Genomic DNA, 22,490 nt, shown 5'->3' with positions numbered 1-22,490 from the left:
GTCCTACAACCAAGAGATGAATGATGATGATGATGAACATGATGATGATGATGATGTATGATGCAGGAAGAAGAAAATTTACGCGCTGAAAATGTACCTACATTTTTTTTAACTCTCTCTCTATAAACAAATATTCAATTTCAAATTGAATTCTCTATCTGAACATGCGTACAAAATATTTATTCAAAAATAAAACAAAACAAAAAACAATTTTACATGGAGAAGTATACAATATTTCTCAGATTCAGATACATCCATTGGTATTTTCGGAGTAGCAAAATTCCAGATACCAACTAGCTTCGCGAAGCCAAATCGAGAAAACAGTTCGGGGTGGACAGTTCACAATCAAGGGTTGCTTCTCTAATAAATACATCTCCTTTCTATAAATCGGAACTTTTTTTAGATGATACTTTGAGCGTGAGAAAAAAACTATTTGTGTATAAAAAATAAACATTTTTTTTCGTGTAAACAAAAAACTAATTAAAAAGGAACTAAATCGGCGCCGAAATGAGTTCTTCCGATATAATCGAACTAAATGTTGGCGGTGTACATTACTCGTCAACGCTTGCAACGCTAACAAATGAAAAATCCTCCCTGCTATGCGAGATGTTTAGCAATCTCGACAGTTTAACCAAGGATAGCAAAGGTCGAGTATTTTTGGACCGCGACGGAGTGCTCTTTCGCTATATTTTAGACTACTTGCGCGACAAGGAACTTAATTTGCCAGAAGGCTTTCGGGAAAAGATTCGTCTTCGCAAAGAAGCCGAACACTATAAATTGAGTGGACTACTTGAGTGCATGAAATCCGAATTGGATTTGAAGCCTAGCGGAAGCATTACAATTGGCTATCGTGGGAGTTTTCAATTTGGCAAGGATGGTTTGGCAGATGTGAAATTCCGTAAGCTTTCCCGCATTCTGGTTTGTGGAAGAGTCGCCCAATGTCGTGATGTGTTTGGCGATACCTTAAATGAATCCCGAGATCCTGATCATGGTGGACCAGACCGCTACACTTCACGATTCTTCCTGAAGCATTGCTTCATTGAACAGGCCTTTGACATGTTGCACGAGCAAGGTTTTCGATTGGCCGGAAGTTGTGGCTCGGGAACAGCTGGATCTATTGCGGAACCAAAGCCAGGTGTTGATGCTGAGGAAAACCGATGGAATCACTATAATGAATTTGTTTTTGTCCGTGATTAAGGAAGCACAAAAATGTTGGAAAAGTTTTATAGAAGTCAAGACCTCCAATGGAGTGTCTTCACAAAAAAAAAAAAATAATAATAATAAATTAATCCAAGAATATGTGAGTGATGTGTTTTTTCATTTAGCCAGCGCACAACGCATTTCAGATTTAGAAAATTAGATTTTCAAAAAAAGAAAAATAGATATAAAAAAATATCTTAAAGATAAAACATCTGGAGTACCTTCAGTTGAAAAAAAGTATATTTACAGTGAATTTGATTTGTCTTAGTTTATTTAATGTGCCATTACAAAAATGTGAATTTTAATCAATAGAGATCTATCTAGGAAAAAAGTTTTATCTGTCTACTAGTGTGAATATATCGAAAAGGGATTATTTCCAGTGGTTAATCCTATAAATTGCACATAATACAGATGTGCTTTGGGCGGTAAGCATTCCAATTGAAAAAAGTATATACATTTAAATATAGAACCTAGAACAAAAAACTGGTAGTAATCTCAGAAAGATGTAAAAGCTAAAAGCAGAAAAGAAAAAAATTAATACAAATAAATTTAAATAATAAAAAATATCAGAGCATGTATGTATGAAATAGTAGAGTTCCAAAATATCTGTAGTTTAATAAAATAATATGGATGTGTGTCAAGAAGACACTGAAAGTGTATCAAAAAAAAAAAATAATACAATAAACTTGTGAGAGATTAAAAAAATATAATATTTTATTGTGAATTATAAGAATTTCAAAGAAATTAATGACACTCACTTCTTAAACTATTTATGACCAACACCTACCCACCGTTAAAAAAATATTTATAATTTAATTGTCTTCAACTAGATAGATTTTGTTTACTTTTTTTTTCTTTTAACTGTCTGAAAATGTCCATGTTCAAAATGTGACATCACAAAGTTTTATTTCACAAATTTTCTCTTCAACTTAAAACATAATAAATATCCGTTTTAAACTCAAACGTATTTTACTGCAACTGCTATTTCAACCAAAAATTATTCGCTTACACTTTTCCCGTTAACGTTATTTATATTAGACCTTGTTCGGTCAAACTAGCAATCATGTTTAAGATATACTCGTTTAAGATGACTCGTTTTCCTAAGCAGTTCTTCGTTGCTACAGAAAATCCTTAGAATATTTCGTAGACATCTATTTATGAACGTTTGTAGCTTCTTTGTAACAGTCGGTGCAAGTTTCCAGGTGTTGCATCCGTATAGGTACCAGTACGAATGCACTATTTGAGCGGTCCAGTAGTAGCTTAATCTTTTCAGAACTCAGAAGGTATCTCGGCAGGACCAATCGCTTTTCAATTATTGGAGTTTTTCATCGGTTGTTGGAAAGTGTATCCTGGGAAACTGCTCATTTTAAATCCCGTAATAATTCTGTCGCCACCTGTGAAGAATTTTGTCGTTCGGTTTTCATCGAGCCTCCGCCTTTTAGACATTTCTTTCGGGGTACTGCATTCTACGTAGTTTAACCTCGCCAGATGATAGCTGATGTTTGCTGCCAAAAGTTAAGATAGTAACATTTGCCTGATGTTGACAATGTCTCAAAAATGCCTCATCTTGCATTAGGAAGATCTTTTTTCCAATTTTTGTGGCAGGACTGCTAAAAGGGACAAGGGCTTTTGAAACTCTCAAGCAACCATTCCTGGGTCTGGGTACATGCAATTAGTTGCAAGAATGGAAACAGTGTTATAAGAACCGCCTATTTATTGCCGATCAGGCTCCTTGAACTTTTCACTTGGTCCAAGATTTTGATTTCTGATTTATCAAAATTTGGATTATGAATTGGGGTCCTAACTACTTTTTTGCTTATTACAACTTGAAAAGTCATATTTTTTACAAAATTAAAATAACCGACTTTTTATGTCTTACCACTTTTTGTACTTTTAGGTATTGGCTTCTGCTTAAAAAACTTAAAAAAATCCATACATAATTTAGTATTTTTTGTATGAAATAGAATATTTCTGTTAAAATTAGTTTGTTCGTTCTGCAAATAATGCACATTTGTATGGATTTTTCAACGAACTTTAGAGTGGAAGTCAATAGTCGGGCAAAGAAATGTTTACGACAATAAAGTATTTTGTAAAAAAGATCAAATAATACCTAAGCCTAAAACATGAAAAAAAAACATGTTTTTTCGGACTTTCTCATGGTTTTACCCAGAATATTTTGTTGGACAACTTCAATTTTGTATTCGGCATCATAAAAACATAAAGTTAACCACCAAAAACAATCACACCAGATTCTTTCACATTTATATGAGTCTGAATACAATTTGAAACAAAATTTTAAGAAATCATAGAAAATAATTTTGTATGCGGTTTCATGAAACTTTGTTTTGGCTTCAAGATTTATTAAAAATATTCAGTTTTATGTCATAGCTCATAGGCTGACTTATTTGGCGATCTTATGCTTAATACCTTAGTTGTGCTAACATTTTGTTTGCAATTTTTAAACAAAGATCTTCTTTTATTATATAGTTTTCTCGAAGAATATCGAATGACAACATATGATAAACTTGTACTTCCGTCTTTCTCGATGAAAGCGTGTAACTGATAACTCACGTCACAATAAAAACTCAGAGTATGAATAAGGACATAAATAACTCAAGTTTTAACAAGCGTGACCTTTAGTTATAAAGAAACCAAAGAATAGGAACTCGTATGGTTTTAAAAACTTTTTACTAGCGTTCTCTGCATATCGTTTTCTGGACACAATTCTTATAACAGGAGTTCATTCGTACGAGTATTTGTGATAGAAGCAAAAACTATACCACTTTCAAAAAATTTCGCGAACACGAAACACAAAAAAACTATCCTTTTTTACTCTATTTCTGAAAAGCTTATTAAAAAAATGTTTCTTTATTTCTCAAAAGTTTAAGATTCTTTCAATCATGTCTTTAATGTAAGAAACTGTTGCAGAAGTAGCAAAATTGTGCAAGTTTACAACAGACCAATTACTGTCTGAATGTTGCTGGTGGCACTAAAGGTTCTACACTTTGACCTCTGTTTTTTCCATTGAGCTACCGCCATTCACTGACAACTGACCTTATACATTATGTATGCAGAAACAGATGATGTTCAATTATACCTTAGTTGCCCCCTGGGGTTAATTGAACATGAAACTTGTTGCATTAATTAATTGTTTCCAATTGAATGGTCTCATTTTAAACATACAAAATCGAAGCATTATAGTCATATCAAAAAAAGTGTTGCCCTTAATTATATTGAAAAAATGATTGGATTGAATCTGCAAGAAATCTCTAAGTAACTTTTAAGTGTACGAGTATTTTGTCCTGATAGATCCATATCTTTCTTGATGTTCTGCTTCGTAAATCTCTTACAGCAGTGAAAAGGATTGATAATGACCGGTTACAGTAACACAGTAGTACAATATAGCTTCTGTTGCCTGTGCTGCTTAATGGTTCAAGATGTCCGAGCTTTCAGTACTCCTTAGTGTCCTGGTTGGAGTTACTAAGTAAACAATTGAATAAAACTGAAAAAAAAAAAAACTAAAATCAAAAGTTCCTCGTTAACGAGTGACTTATTGTTATTATCCAACCATTATTTTCTTCCATATTTGTCGAAAACACTCACAAATCGCAAGGTTAATCTATTTGGAATTAAAGTTAAACATACATTTATTGCTTTATGCCATTAAAAAGACTATTGAAATAATATTCCTGGCGTTATAGGGTTTGTCGCAAACTCGAGTTTTTACGCTCTACTACCAGAATTCTTGGAACACCTATTGAACGAACTACCTGCTGTGCCACCTAATTTTTAATATAATTTCATTAAAAGGAATCTATGAGTTCACAAAAATTTAACTCATTAGGTATTCCACACAAATTTCATGACCAATTTTAGGCTCATTGTAGTTAATGGGTTATGTAATTGCAAACGACTATCTTATAATGAGGTTTGTTGTTCGTAAGCATCCTAGCATCATTATGGGGATTATTATTAGTGCCAAAAAGTGTATACTTCACAAAAAAAAAAACTTACATAATAGCAGAAACTATGAAAACTAAGCACATTCTACGGATTATAGTTTTTATACTAGTCGAATTTCGGTGACCATTAAAACTATTAATAGTTTTTTTGTTTGTTTTCTTTTCCATTAAGAATTTGGCATATCAACATCTCTAACATCCTTTTGAAAAAATCCTTGTGATAACTATACATAAGCGTTAAGTAACTTCAAGCTACTTTTGCTTGCTTATATTTTTATGAGGGTGTTCTTTCATGTTAAGATTTTCGGGTTGGAAAATTTTCAAAAACCAAATTTAACCCTTTGGGAGGGATTTTTTGCGCTACATTGCTTTACATCAAACCAATTTAATCCTTGAAAGAGATTAGGTATACCTTCGTGTTTTTAAAATATGAGGGAAACTACAAAAACTTTTTATTATTAAATATGAACTTATAATTATTCAAAGATCCTTCATAATAATGAAATTCCTTCACAGTAAACTCTTTCTCTTTTAAAACATAAGTTCTAATCAATATGCGTATGGAACTTCCTTAATAACGGATGTGAATAAATAATATAATAAAAAAGGGTTAACAACAACAAGGTTGAGGGTTTAATTTTGAATAATGGTTTATTTTTTGTGAAACCAAAACAAAGGAGTCTTATTTTCTTTTGATAAATTTCATTCAAAGATAACTCGGAGATAGTTCAAGCTCAAGGGAAAACACAATTTGAATGTTTTCTTCACATTCATAATTCAAATTGATCACTTGTCATCATTCACAATCAGAAGTTGCAAAAAAACAAGGAAATTGTGAGATTTTGTAGTTTAGAAATAAATTCGAGACATTTATTTAAAATTTGATCAACTCAAGTCTTTCTAAACTGCCTTTGATTCCTCCATCAATATCAATAATTCTTTGACCATCTTTTGGTTATGTTTATCAACAGTCAAACACATTCAAAATATTATGGGTTGGAAATGTACTCAAGAGTTGATGGAATCATAAAGCATTTTGCCTTTCTCTTATTTCTGACAAGACAAAAACCACTCTATTTGCTTTGGAATTCGTTTGGTTATTCGCATCACGTCCGAATCATTACCGAATTCAAGATATTGTGCAGATATTTGGAATATGATTCTATTCGTCGGATATAATAATATATTTTTCTCCAAATTATTTGATGGCTTATACATTTTACCTCTCCTTTGCTTTATAGACTATAGTCTTCTTCTGACTTGTCTTCTTCTTCGAATTAATTATTGAAGCATTTTTCTTTTGAATGCATTTACTTTTGATGGTGCTAACAGTCAGGGTTGACCTTAACCTTCCAGCCACCCCAGTCTCGGATTCGTTGAGGTCATATTCTACTCGTTAGCTCCATGTAAGGTGTAAGGTCTTCTTCGGCCTTAGTTCATATACTTTATGGGCTTTTAAAGCTTTTTCGCTATATTTTAAGGCAACTAATATTACTAGAAGAATCCTTGCATTAAAGGAAGGAACTCAACAGATATTAAAACTTCGTGACACGATATATCACACATGCGAAACCCCATGAAGGAATGAGGTCTAGTGATTAACAACTCCCAACCATTCTTGTCTGTGTGTAGTTGATTAGCAAAAATGGTAGAGACCTACAGTTTATCGACTAGTCCGAACAAAATAATAGGCTTTTTTAAGTCCTCGCAAGATGCAGTATCCCTGGAAAAAAAATTTTATTTTAAGTGGTGGATGCTTGGAACCGAAGTCTCACAGTATGGACCCCTATAAGATTTTTAACTAAAGATGCTAGTTGCTTCTGTAATTGCAGTTGCTTCTGTAATTACAGCAGTTCAGGGTTCTCCTTTCATAGGGATCGGGAAGTCCATGCTGAAATTACATTCTGCGGCAAAGTATCTTTTGACCATAGTCGGGAAATAAGTTTGTTCATACTCTCAACAACTTCGTTGTCTGCATCAGGGCCGTCCCCGTCAGCTTCACTAAAAATGAGCTTGAATATGACTTGCTTCACCAAATCGGGGTTGGTCATCTTTCGAATCGTCATCGACATAATAGAGATAGCTCAACATTATTTTGGACTACGATGTCCCCTATTCGCCTTTGTAGGCTTCAGTTCGGGATTTGTATGCCTGAGATTTTCTTTTCATGTTGTAATAAAGCTACTGGTGGTGGCGGTGGGTCTCCCTAGTAAAACCTGAATACACCAACCACACCAACTCTTTCCTTTCCTTTGAACCCAAAGAAGTTTAATTATCACCCCACTGTGCGCTAACAAAATGCTCACAGGGCTATAATATCATCTTTCGTTCAAACAATTTTAGTTCTCAAGGGTCAAGGCTCTGGGATATGAAATGGAAAGTGAAGTGGCGATTTTAAGAATAATACGTCATTATGACGACTGTGCACTTTATGCGGATTAACATTCAACGCTTTACAAGCAAAAATGTAAACAGCTTATATCAAGTACGGCAGGGATATACCTGTTGACACTATAGTATGGTGTATCTTTGGACAGTCCTACCTCAATGATCTTACGGTTAAAATTCTGAGCTAAGTGACGTATCCACAGAACTTATAACATAGCAATAATCGGAGGTGACGTTATCTGGAGAGTTTGTTGTCACAACGTTAGGTTAGGTTAAAGTGGCTGTCGGGCGGAGATCCGCCCCAGTTGCACAATCATTGGTTTATTGTGATACCACAAAAGGCAAGCGAGTTTTGAACTCACTAGCTAGTCAAACCACTCGAAGCTTCTAATAAATAGGGATATAATTTGTACGCCTGTTTTTAATAGGTCACTAGTGTCTTCATAGAAGAAGTGCAGATGCAAAGATGTTGAACAGTTTCCTCTTCTTCTTCGTCCATGCAACTCTGACAGAAGTCTTCAGAGTATGTAAGAATCGGTCTTATAACCGAGGTTTACAATGAGTAATGATAGGAAAAAACCCATATTTACTTTTCGTATGAAAAGGAGTGCCACATTGTGCCATTCTTTCGTTAATATTGTGCTTATAGGTTAGTGTTGTAACAAACATGAGTCTATATATTTAACTTGATTTAACAGAGTAGATAATTGTTGAAGGTTTGAAGTCCGTAACCTTCCTCGTGAACGGGACAAGTTCCGTTTTTGGGGATTTATATCCAATCCGCATCCTTTAGCCCAGTGCATAAGCTTGTCGAAAGCTGTTTGTAGCAGTTCTGCAATATTATGTGAGTACTTGCCTGAAACCAAAGCATGTAACATTGACGCAGAATCCTAAATAAACATAAATCAAACGAAGAGGAGATCGATTAATGCTTCCTTATAGACTCTTCATATTTGGGAGCAGCTCTTCCACTTTTACTTGCTATTAACAACAGTCAAAAGGTGGTTTCAAGATTTAACGTATCCAAAAATAGATACTTTAAGAAGATTTCAATAAATGTTTGTGTTGATTCATTCACCAAGAAAAGTCGATATACATCAAGATTATATTCAATCGAGACTAGACTAATAGATTTCCTTAAAAGTACCTACCTTTTGAAAAACTCTTACAAAGAAAAATCCCATCCCATTTTCATTTAACACCATTTCCAAATAATAATACCAAAAGTAACTTTGACACTCGTCACTTTTGATCTCTCTCTATTTCCAACAAAAAAGAAAAAAAAAAAAACAACAAATCTCGTAATGTTAAAAGAAATTTTCCATTAAGTAAGAGAGAAATCTTTTTATTTCACCTCTGCACAAATTGCCAAGGCAGCAACAATTCTTATAAGAAAGATAGAAAAAAAAAAATAGAAAATGAAAATGGAAATCAATTCCCAAAAGATGTAACAACTTCGAAAGAGCCAGCCCTTTAACTTTACCAATTTAACTTTATGATATCATTTTATTTCCCCTGAGATACTAGAAACGCACATGTGTGACCTAAAGTTGAATTGAATTTCGACAAAAATAAAAACGAGGACAGTCAGTTGTATAGTTTTTATTTGACAAATATAAATAAGCAAAAATGTTTTATCTTCTGTAGGTTTTGTTGAATGATTTGGTTTTTTTACAACCTTAAACTTATGAAAGAGAATGAGGTCTAAAATGTGTCGCCTATTTTTTATGTTTGCATAAACTTTGACAATTTGCATTGAAATGGGTTTGCTAGAACTTTTGTCACGTTTCTAAGAAATTCACATATTTTTAAAAGTTTTGTGAAATCCAGAAATTAAAAACTAGAAATTTTAACAGCGAACTTTTTTAAATGCAATTTGATGCTAATGTATTTTGCTTCGCAAGTTTATTGTCTTATTTGAACAACAAAATATTTTTAATTTAAAATAAATAAGACTTTCTTTTGAAATGTATACTACAATCGAAATAACCACCACACACTGAAACAAAGAAATTTAAAAAAAAAATTATAAAAATAAACAATCTTATAGAAAAGAGAATCATCTACTATTAAACTTATATAAATCAACTTAAAACAACAAACAAAACACCAAAGAAAAATTTTTAAAAATACAAATGAATAAAAAAAAACAAACTTGAAAAACAAAAACACATATTTCTATGTTTAAATTTAAGTGAATATAAAACAAAATAAATATTTTTTAATTTATTTATTTTTGAAAGAAAAAAAAAAAAAAAAAAACAAACACAAGCCAATAAAGCATCTCTTCCTGTTATTTATAATAATTTTAATTTAATAAAAAAAAAACAAAAAATAATAGTAAATTAAATTTAAAAAAAAAATATGAAATGAAAAATAAAGATATATATACATTATATACATTAAAAATATTATATACATAATTTCATTGTGTGTATTGATCGTGAAACTGAAAAACAAAACAAACAAAAAAAAAAAAACAAAACAAAAGAAATAAGAAAAAAATAAATATATTAACATAACTCTAACTATTATATAGATATACATTGTTTAATTAAGTTAAAAAAAAATGATAAATAAAAATACAAAAAAAGAAATCAGAGAACAAATAAAATTGTGTGTTTCATTTCATTATAGTGGAAAGTGGAGTATGTGTTTATTTTTCTTTCGTAGAAAGTGGGGTTTCCTTCTGTAAGAATGGAGAGAAGCTTCTATAAAATTTTCAACTAATGAACTGATTTTGATGAAATTTAAAGCGATCATTACGTAATATGTACATAATGCTGCGAAAGCCGAAAAAAGTGTCATGGTTCCTATTTCGTATCGTACTAGAAAAAATTGATACGAGTTCATGGAAAAGTGGTAGCACAATCGTAGAAGAGTTCTACTTTTCTACGAGTAACTCTAATAATAATAAGATAAATCATAGGAATGGACAATCACGTAGAGCAAAAAAAAAATTAAAACCGGTAAAAATAAGGTATATGACACGAAATAAATGTATGCTAATAAATGATATGGAAAATGAATGATTACAAAAAGTAGGTATATAGAATATGAATAAAAAAAAAAAAAAAATGTAAATGAAATAAAACAAAAAAAATTATACTTGCTGTTACCCAGATACCTCTCCACTCTGTGTTATATATGTTTTTAGGTATAAATGTTCTCTCCTTTTCTACTTCACCAAACAAATTCAATTTCTTATTTGGAACAAATAATATTCAACTTTTATAATTAACCTAATAAAAAAGAAACAAAGTTAATTCTTTATATAAATTAAAAAAAAAATAATAACAAAATCACAAACCACAAAAAAAAAAATCCTTCCACCAGCTTTGCCCCCACGTTGGGCGTCAATTGTTGCACTTTTTCTGGAGGTGGGTTATCAATTTTATTTTTTAAATCTTTATGTTTTATTAACTTTATTAATTATTTATAACTGAATTTAAATTTTTAACTTATCTGTAATTTTCCTGCTATTTTTTTCTTTCCCGAAAATATCCTTTACTCCTTCCTCGTTCCTCGAATCAAGTTTTTCTCGCAAAAAGTGGAATCCTCAAAAATCTACTTAACTAAAACCCTCCACTCGATTTTCTTTTTCTCAACTCCTCGCTGTGATCCCTCACTCAAAAGTGAACTTTCTAGCTTATTCCTCATTATTACATTCCTCCCTCGACCATTCAATTTTCTCACACATACAGATACTTCTCTTAAGGAAAACCACGGTTGTTGATGTTGACTCTCAGCGATACTTTACACTCACTCTCACATCAGCAAGTTGTTGGACGCCTTCCAAAACTTGCCGAAACTAATAGCCGCGTTCAGACCCCTTCTCAACTACATACATTTCTCGAGAAAAATTTGAAAAGACATAAAATCAAGAAGAAGACTTTTCTGAATATTCTCCCAGTTAAAAAAAAAAATACAAATAATTTCCAAGTGTGATTCGAGAAACAAATGAAATTTTCAGAAATTAAAGTTTCGAGACCACAGGAAGGCATTTCTATAAATTCCGAACCCTACTAAACGGATTCTCATAAACCATATTTTCCATCGTATTTCACTTACTGGAACGCCTTAAGGACCTATTTTGTACATTTTATAAAACTAAAATTACGTTACGTTTAATCTGTGTTGTAAGTTTCCAACTCGTTATTTCTTCAGCTCATCGGTTGGTATTTTCACTTATAGGAAGTGATCATCAACTTTTGGACACCTTTGTCTAACTCGTTTGAGTCTTGTCTTCAACAATGGACTGCAAAGAGCAAAGATTTTTGAAAACTGAAAAAACCTTTTGACAAAGAATTCGTCGGACATTTTTATTGAGAATTAAACTAACCCATTTTTAATATTATTCTGCATTATTCACCGGCGATGAGTTGACGCGAAGAAAAAAGTTGTACAAAGTACAAAGCCTGTACAAATCCGAAGAAACTTATTAGACCAATGCAACACTCCGAAGTATGTAGGTACTAAAACAAATTTAATGAATGCTCTGCACATGGAACGTAATGTGCGAGATGATTGACTTTTTTAATATGCGCCGGTAGAACATTATAGCAACCTCCTGACATATAAATTTGACACATTATCGTATGATTGGCCTCTCGCATTTCTTATTTTAATGTGACATTACATTCAGAATTGCTTCGAAAAGGCAAGTTATTCCCCTCAGTTATAACTGACTATTGGAATAAATGTAAGAAGGCTTTTATCAAATATTCTCTTCTGAATGAAATTACCAAAAGATTTGTCAATTCGTTTTTAGATAGCGCTCGGGGCCTTTAGCTAAAGTGGAGTCAGCCTTGAGGCTTATCCGGCAATGTTTGTATTTTGAGAATAATGCCTTTATGTTTTGATGCTGGACCTGTTAAATGACGTATCATTATCCCCAATTTAAGTTAACAGCTCCAATTCTATTGCTGCTCTGATTGCTGTTTGTTCCGGAGTATCACCATTTCACCATTTAAAAAAATAATTATTATATATGAATTTAATCAAAAATCAACGTCAAACCATAAAGTGGTTTTTTTCTGTTTCCAGACCAAATGTCTAAAGTCGTGCAAACATACTTTTGTAAAGCTATGCATGTTTATCTTTTTTTTTTGTTGAAAAATCTACTCTTCATAACATTCTCGCATGTTTTACGGATCATCACGCGCATTCCCAAATCATTATCTAAACATGTTCCTGAAGAGTGGGTAATCAATCTACCGTACTAGTTCTTTTCTTAAAAGGACCGGGTGCAAAATTTCACAATCTCAATACCTTGTCCTTTTTAAGTGCCATAAATTGTTCTAGATGACATGTTCTAAATTTGTCAAAAAATTTGAGAACACATTTCTCTAGCTTTTTATCACAACACTTTTTGGTTTGAATTCAAACATGTTGCGCTTGTGGTTCTTGAATTGCTGCTACAAGCTATCTGTACAATACATCCTGAGGGAATTTCGTTCCTCCTTCCCTTTAAATAAATAAATAAATAAAAAACAGGACCTGGTTGACATGTTCTTTGATTTAAGCAAGTGCCTGTATTGAATTTACCTGAAATTTTAGTTTTTTTCAACACTTTCAATGTCTCTATCAGTCAATAAATTTAGACGGACCTTACTCAACTACTTTAGGCCAAAAATAAATAAATTAAAGGAATGTTATTTGAGAATTAGTCAAAATCAGAGATATACAGAAGGAGATGGGAAACTTCTGACGTCATACTGGTTTGCCTACAAGCTCCGTCGGACATTTTTGGCTAAGTATGCGTGAAAAAACAGACATTTTTGCTTAGGTGTGCGTAAAAACACCGTGGCTACACTATGTGTGTTTTTCACATTTATTCACGAATACAAAAGATATTACAACAACACGAAATAAACAAATGGGTTTTGGGGGGTAAAACGTACGAAAGTTTCCCATCTCCTTTGGGTATCTCTGGTCAAAATGAATGTGTTAGAATTGGTTTGTATTCTCCTTAAGCTATTGCGTATGTACACAACTCCAGTATATAATTTCCCTTACTTCCGTGTATCGCCAAAATGATGGGACCAGATGATCGACCCAAGCCGTATTTACAATATGGATGAAACAGGAATAAGAACCGTACCGAAAATAACTCAAAGGGTTTTCTTAACTTAACATGTTGTATACAGGACAGGAAGAAAGAATTGATTGAATAGTATCGGATTCGGGCTTAATAAGTTAGTGCACAGTTTTTACAATGGCTTCGGGATTTTAAGGAACAGTATCCATTCTTCGCATATCTCTCTGACAACAACCATATATGCAGAGACAATGGTGTTTCGACTGTATCACAAGAAGCAGCCATTGCTAAGGAGTTTATTTTAGTCCTTCAAAGCTAGGTGACTCAGCACTCTGGAAGAGCAATAAACCAATTCCTTGTCGTGCCTCTAGTCAAACTGGCTTCAAAGAAAGTTGCTACATTATCAAATTCAACATTTCAGTGGATTTCATCCATGTTCATAATGATAGTATCTTCCAGGATATCGATTTTGTCAGTTTGGGTAACCGATATGTTGCAGAACAAAGAAGAAAAAGCTTTATTAAAAAAAAAATAATAATAAATTGTGAATTTCAACATTCAACAATCCTCCAAAATATTTGAAGATGTACTAAAATTCAAAGTACAATATATTCTGGCTTCTAAATGTACAAGCAAATGAACCCCAAACGTATAAGACCTCTTATCGGTGGTTCAACGTCAAAACTATTGTTTCCTCAACAAACGTTATTATTTCATAATAACAATCTACTAGCAGTCATTATTAAGTTGGAATCACCCTGTCTCTCATGAGATGAATTATTAGAAAACCTGCCTCCCGATAAAATTCTTTAGATATGACATATCTTTTGTTCTCGACAAAAACGAAAAAAAAAACATAACTTTTAATTACTCTTAATGTTCACTCTATGAGTATCAACAATATAAGGGTGCGGTTGTTGGTTTGTGGGTATAAGAGTGTATAGAGTATCTATGACAATAAGCACAAGAACAGCAGCACCCATTTATTATACATTCAAAGATATCAACTTTAAGCATCGTCATCATCACTTTATTACCTTTACGAAAACCCTCTTGTTTTGTGTTGGTATAGAAAATAATACAAGGGAATGGGAATAATAAAAGACAAATAGCTCAACGACTTTTCCCGACAACAACAACGAGGAGAACGACGCGACGACTCTTCTGACTCTATCTATGTACGACTCTACGATACGATGGTTGATGCGATGATGGTTGCAGGAAGCTTAGAAGAATGGATGCCATTGCTAGCTCTATACTCTTAAAAGCGATACTTTCAATAACACGGAGAAAAGTCATTTGTTCATCCTGTTTTCAGGATAAAAGTCATAGAGCACACACACACGTTTGTATGGAGGATTTATCTATTTTATTTGTATAGAGAGAGCACTCTCAAGATATGGTGGCGAAAAACTGTCATTGTCTTTATAGTTTTGTGGGTGAAATAATGCTCCAAGCTATGAAACACTATTTCCTAGAAAATGTTTTGATATTATTTATAGATACCTCCTCGAGACCTAGGTAGAATTTGCTTAAAGTTCTAAAAAGTTAAAAGAATCAAATTAAGAGTTCTTATAGTTCTTAAGCTTATTAAAGATAGAAATTTATCAAGAGGAGACTTTTCTATTCCTCAAAGGTATATGAATCCTTTTTAATATTAAAAAACAAATATTTATTCTGAAAAGTTTAGTGTACCTACTCGTAAGTAGAATTAGATGAATACCAGAAGAGAAATAAGTATTTCTAAAGTCTAAAGGCACTCGAAATGTGCCGATGCCTATAGCATTCAAACAATCCGAGAGCATTTTAATTTACACAATTTAAATTTTATAAAATCTGTGTTTATTGGTTTTAATTAGACTTATTTTTAGGAATCGTTTGCCTTTGGGAATAGACTTTATGTTGCGGGTGGAAGGTAGTTTTGGAAATGTTTTTTCTCTAATGAACTGATTAGTTACAACTTGGGATTGTGCAACATTGAAGGTGACAGGGAACTGTACCGTGTATTATAAAATATAAATAAATATTATACAAGGATAAACATAAATCAGCAAGTGTGCTGACAAGGTTTCTTCGGGTGTCCACTGTCCAGTGTCTTTCCCCAGATATGTCAGATAAACATATGAACAATACCGTCGATATAACAGCTGCCAGGTGCAAGATATAGAACGATTCTTTCACAAAGAAGTCTCATTTGGTTGAGGTTGAGAAAAAAATATCCACTTATAAGGAAAATTAACAATTAGTAAAAACTATCAGCTTTTGTTTTCCAAAGCTGAACTCACTTATGCATTTAAGTTTTCTGTGTTATTAATAATGTTTAATTTTATGCGAACCTAATTAAAACACAAAAGTTATTTATGATATTTTCATTCCTATAGACTCAAATTTATAAATCTGGTAGTCGTGGACCATCAACTTCGGCACTGAACAGTCTTGAAGAAAAAAATCACTGGAAATGGGGGTCTGCGGTTCACTCCGGAAGATAACTTACATAATTTCAGCTTGGAGACAAGTAAAAAGCGATTCTATTGAATTTGTCGAATTTTTGGACCAAAACCAAATAATAATATCTCTGGCCGGACAGGAAATTTTTCCCTCGTAACTCGACTACTCTCAACGAATTATGCTGAAAAATGGGTTGGTGATGAATGACCAAAACCCATAATCCCAAAGAGAAAAACCCCCAAAGCCAAAATCCTCAAGACAAGCCTGGGTATAGACAAAATCTCCAGGAAAAAATCTCAAAAAAAAAAATCTCCGAGCGAAAATCCCAAAATTTGATTGATTTGATTGCTTGATACACAACTTGCGCATCTGAAATTTTGGAAAGACCTATTTTTACTCATATTTAATTGTATGCTGTGATAACTTGCCTCAAAAGATTATGCTTAGTTCAACTCGCTGTATAATTCCAGTATATTAGAATCATTGTTAAGGCACACGAATGGTAGGTCAAACAAGGAAGGTTCAAGTCACGGTTGTTTACACAATTTATTTTTTCTATTCCATTTTAAAAGAAGAACCTTTATGATTATAAAATTGTCGTGTTTAGTTCTGATTTTACTTTGACTTACAGTGTTTTTTTTTTATCATTCTATTACGTTTTTGTTTTTGTTAATTGGAGATTTTTGGGGATTTGGAGAAAATGGGAGAAAAAATTATTTATTGGAGATTTTGTCCATTGGATGCCTTTCCCCATGGAGATTTTGTCCATTGGGTCAAAAATTTTCTGGAGATTTTATCCGATTGAGATTTTATTTTTTGGAGATAGTGTAGGTTTCCCCTGAAAAATATTTAAATATAATGTCACAAATAAGGACTGGAATTTAAAATATGTTTTAAAAGGATTTAAATTCATTTCTCTTGTGCCAATTATTTATTACCTCTTTTAAAGCTGAGCTTGAAATCGTTTAAATTAAGCAATGCATTATGAACAATTATACTTCAACAGAAAGATTATTTAATTACCACTCCTTTCGGGAAATTAGCACCGGATCTCATCCAACTTCGGAACCAGTTGCTGATCGAAACTGCATCCTGACTCTCATTTAACTGCCTTGAAACTGGGAATTGGGAATGGCCCAGTTCTACACTGCAACACCGCCGAATAAATTTATATATGCTTTGATTTTTTTTCCATCAGTGTGCAAAAGTTTTGGCGCCCGCCACTCTGCCAGTTGCGTCGACAATCAAAGCTGCATTCCCTTGGCATAGAATTGCATTATAACCAAAAATGCACACAAAAAGGATCCATTCCCATGTCATGTATGACATTTTGTCCCACTGTACAGATATATAGATTTCTGTAGTTCATACTTCGCGTTTCGCAGTACATTCGCTTCAGGGAGGCCGACCAAATTTGTTACCCCTTTTTTGGAAAGTTCGATTGTAGGTAAAAATTTATTTTTCGGCATAATTCATTTAAAGTCGTCGATATATTATTTATGGTAGTGCGATTTGAAGTTGAATCCACATATTGATATTATTGTTGTTCGAGCCCAAATTTTGTTGAAGATCAAGTTACTCCCGAGTCCATACACTTCCCTCCTTAAACCATATAAACTCTTCATTCTTTTTTTGTTTTAACGATAATATTAAAATTTTCGTATGCTCTGTTTTTTTTTAACGTAAAATATTAATTTTTAAAAAATTATCAAATTTTCTTTCATATTGTGGATTACTTCTTCGTCCACAAAAAAATTCTGAAACCTCGATTCTTATTGCAAGCTATCTAAATTGTGCAAAGAACTTGATTGAATTGCGCTTTCTATACAGTCTGCTATTTTTTGCCACACTTCATTATTTCTTGGAACGATTTTAAAATCCCTTATTATAAACCTATCACTTTTATTTTCCAAAAATATTTTTATTTTGATATTGTAAATAACACATAAAAAAGTAAGCACTTCGTAAGTTATTATGAAGTGCAAATTAAAATAAAAAATTCGTTTGCTATAGTACTTCCTTTACAATAATAAATTTATGCAGGTATTTATTGACCGGCAAAGTGTCCTTTACAAATTTAAAATCCGTCCACCATCCATACCCGTTCAGAATATGTATTGCACTTCTAGTTCCAATGGTAGAATCTCAGTGCAAAATATGACAAAGTTTATAGGTGCATAAACTAATTATTAGTTGTGGTAATTTTGATTTTGTCGTTCATTGTTTTCAGATAATATTTTTGATGTTTCGCTAACATAATATCCACTTTGCGAAATACCATCTCTATAAAAAAGATGAAAAACTGAGTATGAGGGAATTTGCCGCTAATTTTTCGTTAATTAGTTGTAACAATTTAAATTTTGTCGCTCACTGTTTTCATTAAAATTTTTGACATTTTGCTTGTTTGACAAAAATTTAAAAATTTTTGCTTTAAAAAGTGACTTAGACTTGACGTATCAAAGCGTGGTTTATACCAAAATTTGCAGTTTGATGTTTTCCTAGACACAAAGAAAGAAAAGATATTTACTATTTGGATTTTTTATTTGGAATAAAGTTAATCTAACCTGCGTTTTTTTTGGAATGAAATGGGAGTCAAGAAAGACATACATACTTTCTGCGAACTCCCATTCAATGTCTGGAGAATCTTCTCCGATAATCTCTTCCGTATCACTTATGTACTCCGCTGCGCTGCCCGATTTCAGTTTTTTGTTCGTTTTTTGCCGGTATGTACCGCATTCCATCACAGAGTGAAATATTTACATTATTATTTTTATTTATATTATTGCTTCCCAGAAATTTCCGCTTCCGAAAATTCAACCTCTTAATCAGAGAAAATATCTTCCATGTTCTTTTTTTTTCGTCACAAAATTGAAGTCGCGAAAAAAATAAATATTTGGTTTTGAATTTAATACAATTAAAAAAGTGACCGGTCGAGAAAAATGTTTGCAAGAAAATAAAATGGGTAATGGCGTCAAAAACGGCGTCGGAGCATGTCTGCCTAAAGCATGGAATACACGATACAATTATCGTACCGATATCGTACAGAATTTGAATCGCATTCGATAATTGTATCGTATGTGTGCACGTGCACCAAAGTATCCGCTGAACCCGTATCGCACGGTCGAATGCTGATGATGAAAACAAGAGGTAGTATGCGATTGATTAGATGAGGGTTGTACTGTGTGTGGGCTTTTAATTCGCCTATGATTCAGTTTTTGAGATAACATACAATTTTTTTAACTAACATCCAAAAATGAGAAAATTTATTTGAGAGATAATGAAATCGTTAATGAATTGCTTGGTGTATGGGCTTTCTTTCGATATTGTTTAGATATCGGTACATCTCAAGTCGTGTACGATGATTGTATTTGTATCGTGTATTCCATGCTTAATGAAGTGGAGACTTTTCCCAATAATCTGGTACAATTATGAATTCCGCTCAAAGAGCTGCGTACTAGAAAACGAAAAGCATAACGAAATTTTCGGTTCGTATTTCGTTAACGAAATTTTATATGGAAAATTTCGCTTTCGTACAAGATTTATTATTTCTCAAATTGTTAAAATTTAAAGTTATTTTATAACTAAAAAAAGTTACTCCTAATAATCATAATAATAACAAAGGTTTTGTTTCAAATTTGATTTTTATAATATGTGTTTTAAACTTAATTTACCTGAGAATGCAGCAGATGCCTTATCACGTGGCTGACGTAACTTCCCTTGAAATGGTACCCGTGAAGAAGGTGGAAGTCGTAGTAAATTTTTCGAGATATATGTATACTCTGTCCTTTTTTGGGGCTTTAATATAATGACAACCCGGAATCTCATATAGCCTTTCCTATCTCCGAACTGCCTCTGCGATTCAGAGATAAGTTCTTCAAATTCAGATTTTGTCAATTTCAGAACGAAGGCGAAACCGGGTTGTTTTTGGCGGGGGGATGCATCACTTTCATAAACCGAAGATATATCCAAGTTATTCAAGAAGCTTATGTTTGGCGGATTCGACTGCCCAACTAGAGCAGTTTTTAATCTGAACTGATTATTTACAACGTACGAATATATGGAGCTGGGTTGAAGAATTTTTTCCAAAATATCGTTTTTTTTTCGACCACTGCTGCGAGTAGAGCACTCTGGTCTACAGTCGGTGGACGCTCGCGTGGCATTTTCACAATCAAGTTTTTTAATGTATTTAATTGTAATTTTTTTTTTTAAGTTTATCCCACAAATCACTTGCACTGCACCAATCAAAGCACGACTTTGGTATGGAGGCGAAGACATTGTTAAATCTATTTTGTTTAAGCGTGCCAGCATATTTTACCGCTAGGCAATAAGAGACAAAATTATAATCATGAAAAGGAAAACTAGATACTTTTGCTCAACTGTGGTGAATATCAAGGTGAATAAAATTGAAAATGTATGCGTTCAGCCAGTTTAATAATGAAAAAGACTAGAAAATTTGAAATTTGCTAAGTTTGGTGTCAAATTAGGAAAATGTCAAAAAATTTAATGAAAATAGTGAGCGACAAAATTTAAATTGCTACAAATAATTAACGACAAATATAGTGGCAAATTCTCTCATACTCAATTAAAAAAAAAAAAAACCTTTTGATAGAGATGGTGTTTCCGTAAGTTGATATCAAGTTAGCGAAACAACATATGTATTTCCTTATGAAATTATTCAGCGACAAAATTATGTACAGAAAACGCAATTCAACCAAGTTCTTTGCACATTTTAGATAGCTTGCAATACGATATCGATAAAAGAATCGGGGTTTCAGAAATTTTTTTTGGACGACGAAGAAATCCACAATATGAAAGAAAATTTAATAATTTTTTAAAAATAAATATTTTACATTGGAAAAAACAAAGAGTAAAAAAATGTTATTATTATCGTTAAAACAAAAAAGGAATGCAGAGTTTATATGGTCAAAGGAGGGCAGTGTCTGGAATCGGGAGTGACTTGATCTTCAAAAAAATTTAAGCTCAAACAACAATAATATGTGGATTCAACTTCAAATCGCACTATATTAACAAAGATGCTTTCGTCGGTAATGTAGACAATTTTTTAAACAAGCAAAGTGTCTCACTTTTCTGAAAGATCTTTCTAAGCTTTCTGAAGTAGTTTATATTGATGAGTACTTTTTACCAGTATGTATCTACATGATTGCCCGATTTTGCAAAAGATTTGAAGAAAATTAATTTTATTATATACTTAGCTTAGCTAGCAAAAAAATAAGTGCAGGATATGATCTTAAAGACAAAAGAATATTCTTTATCACACAAAAAAGAACCTAAAAGTTTTAAATTAAAGTTTCACTTCAATTTGTATTTTAATATTCAAGAATTATGGTTATAAAAAAATCCCCAACTCCTATAAAAAGTTCATCTACTATACTTACTAACCTAATTTTTTTACTTAGACAATGTTCACGCACCTTTAAATAAAAATCAACGCCGAAACAATATTTGGCATCACCAAATATTTTTTCGTCATGTTTTTTGTTGCAAGCAGTTGGCTGCCCTTCCTTCTCTTTTTTTCTTCCATTTTTATTTTCAATCAAAAATGTCATTCTTTCTTCACCACTCACAGGCACAAGTTCGCCCCATCTTTCTTTTTTTTTGTAAAAATAAAATTATAAAAACTAAACCTAACAAAAAGTCAAAATTAAATTTGTTAATTATAATTTAAATAAAACATAAACTTCTTTTATTGGCAACAAGACGAAACAAAAGGAAACTTAAACAAAACTCAACCAACGAAATAAAAGAGAAAAAGAAAGAAAATAAAAAAAAAAACACATTCATCATACGGAGTCGCAGCCGCAACCATCAACACCAGGAAGTTAGTCGTCACATCAATAAAACCACCCCAGTTCTGATTCTGAGCCGAACAGACAACTAACATAAAATTGATATCCGCCAAGTTAGCATTAGGTACCATTTTCGAATTTTCTTTATTAATGCTTATTTCCTATAAATTTTGTCATAATATATCGTAATTCGACGACTTTTAATAAATTATGCCAAAAAATAAATTTTTAATACCTACAATCGAACTTTCCAAAAAAGGGGTAAAAAATTTGGTCGGCCTCCCTGAAACGAATGTACTGCTAAGCGCGAAGTATGAACTACAGAAATCTAAATATCTGGATGCTGATCCGATAAAAGCCTTAAGCATCCTAAAAAGAAAATGTACAGTGGGACAAAATGTCATACATGACATAGGAATGGATCCTTTTTTTGTGCATTTTTGGTCGAGCTATCAAAGTAGGCTTTAAAATGCAACTAAGCCAAGGGGATGCAGCTTTGATTGTCGACGCAACTGGCAGAGTGGCGCCAAAACTTTTGCACACTGACGGAAAAATATCAAAGCATATATTCCTTTATTCGGCGGTGGTGCAGTGTAGAACTGGGCCATTCCCAGTTTCAAGGCAGTTAAATGAGAGCCAGGATGC

The 22,490-nt window shown here is 32.6% G+C and overlaps 1 protein-coding gene across 1 annotated transcript; it reads left to right on the top strand.

Annotated features, from left to right (window-relative positions):
* Nucleotides 1–210: 210 nt before the first annotated feature.
* On the top strand, nt 211–1,925 carry LOC129916790 (BTB/POZ domain-containing protein KCTD12). The gene has a single exon (XM_055996928.1). The coding sequence runs from the start codon at nt 508–510 to the stop codon at nt 1,195–1,197; it is 690 nt and encodes a 229-aa protein (XP_055852903.1). The 5' UTR covers nt 211–507; the 3' UTR covers nt 1,198–1,925.
* Nucleotides 1,926–22,490: the final 20,565 nt, after the last annotated feature.

The sequence above is a fragment of the Episyrphus balteatus genome, chromosome 3, assembly GCF_945859705.1.
Source record: "Episyrphus balteatus chromosome 3, idEpiBalt1.1, whole genome shotgun sequence".
NCBI lineage: Eukaryota > Metazoa > Arthropoda > Insecta > Diptera > Syrphidae > Episyrphus > Episyrphus balteatus.
This window is presented reverse-complemented; position numbering and strand designations above follow the sequence as displayed.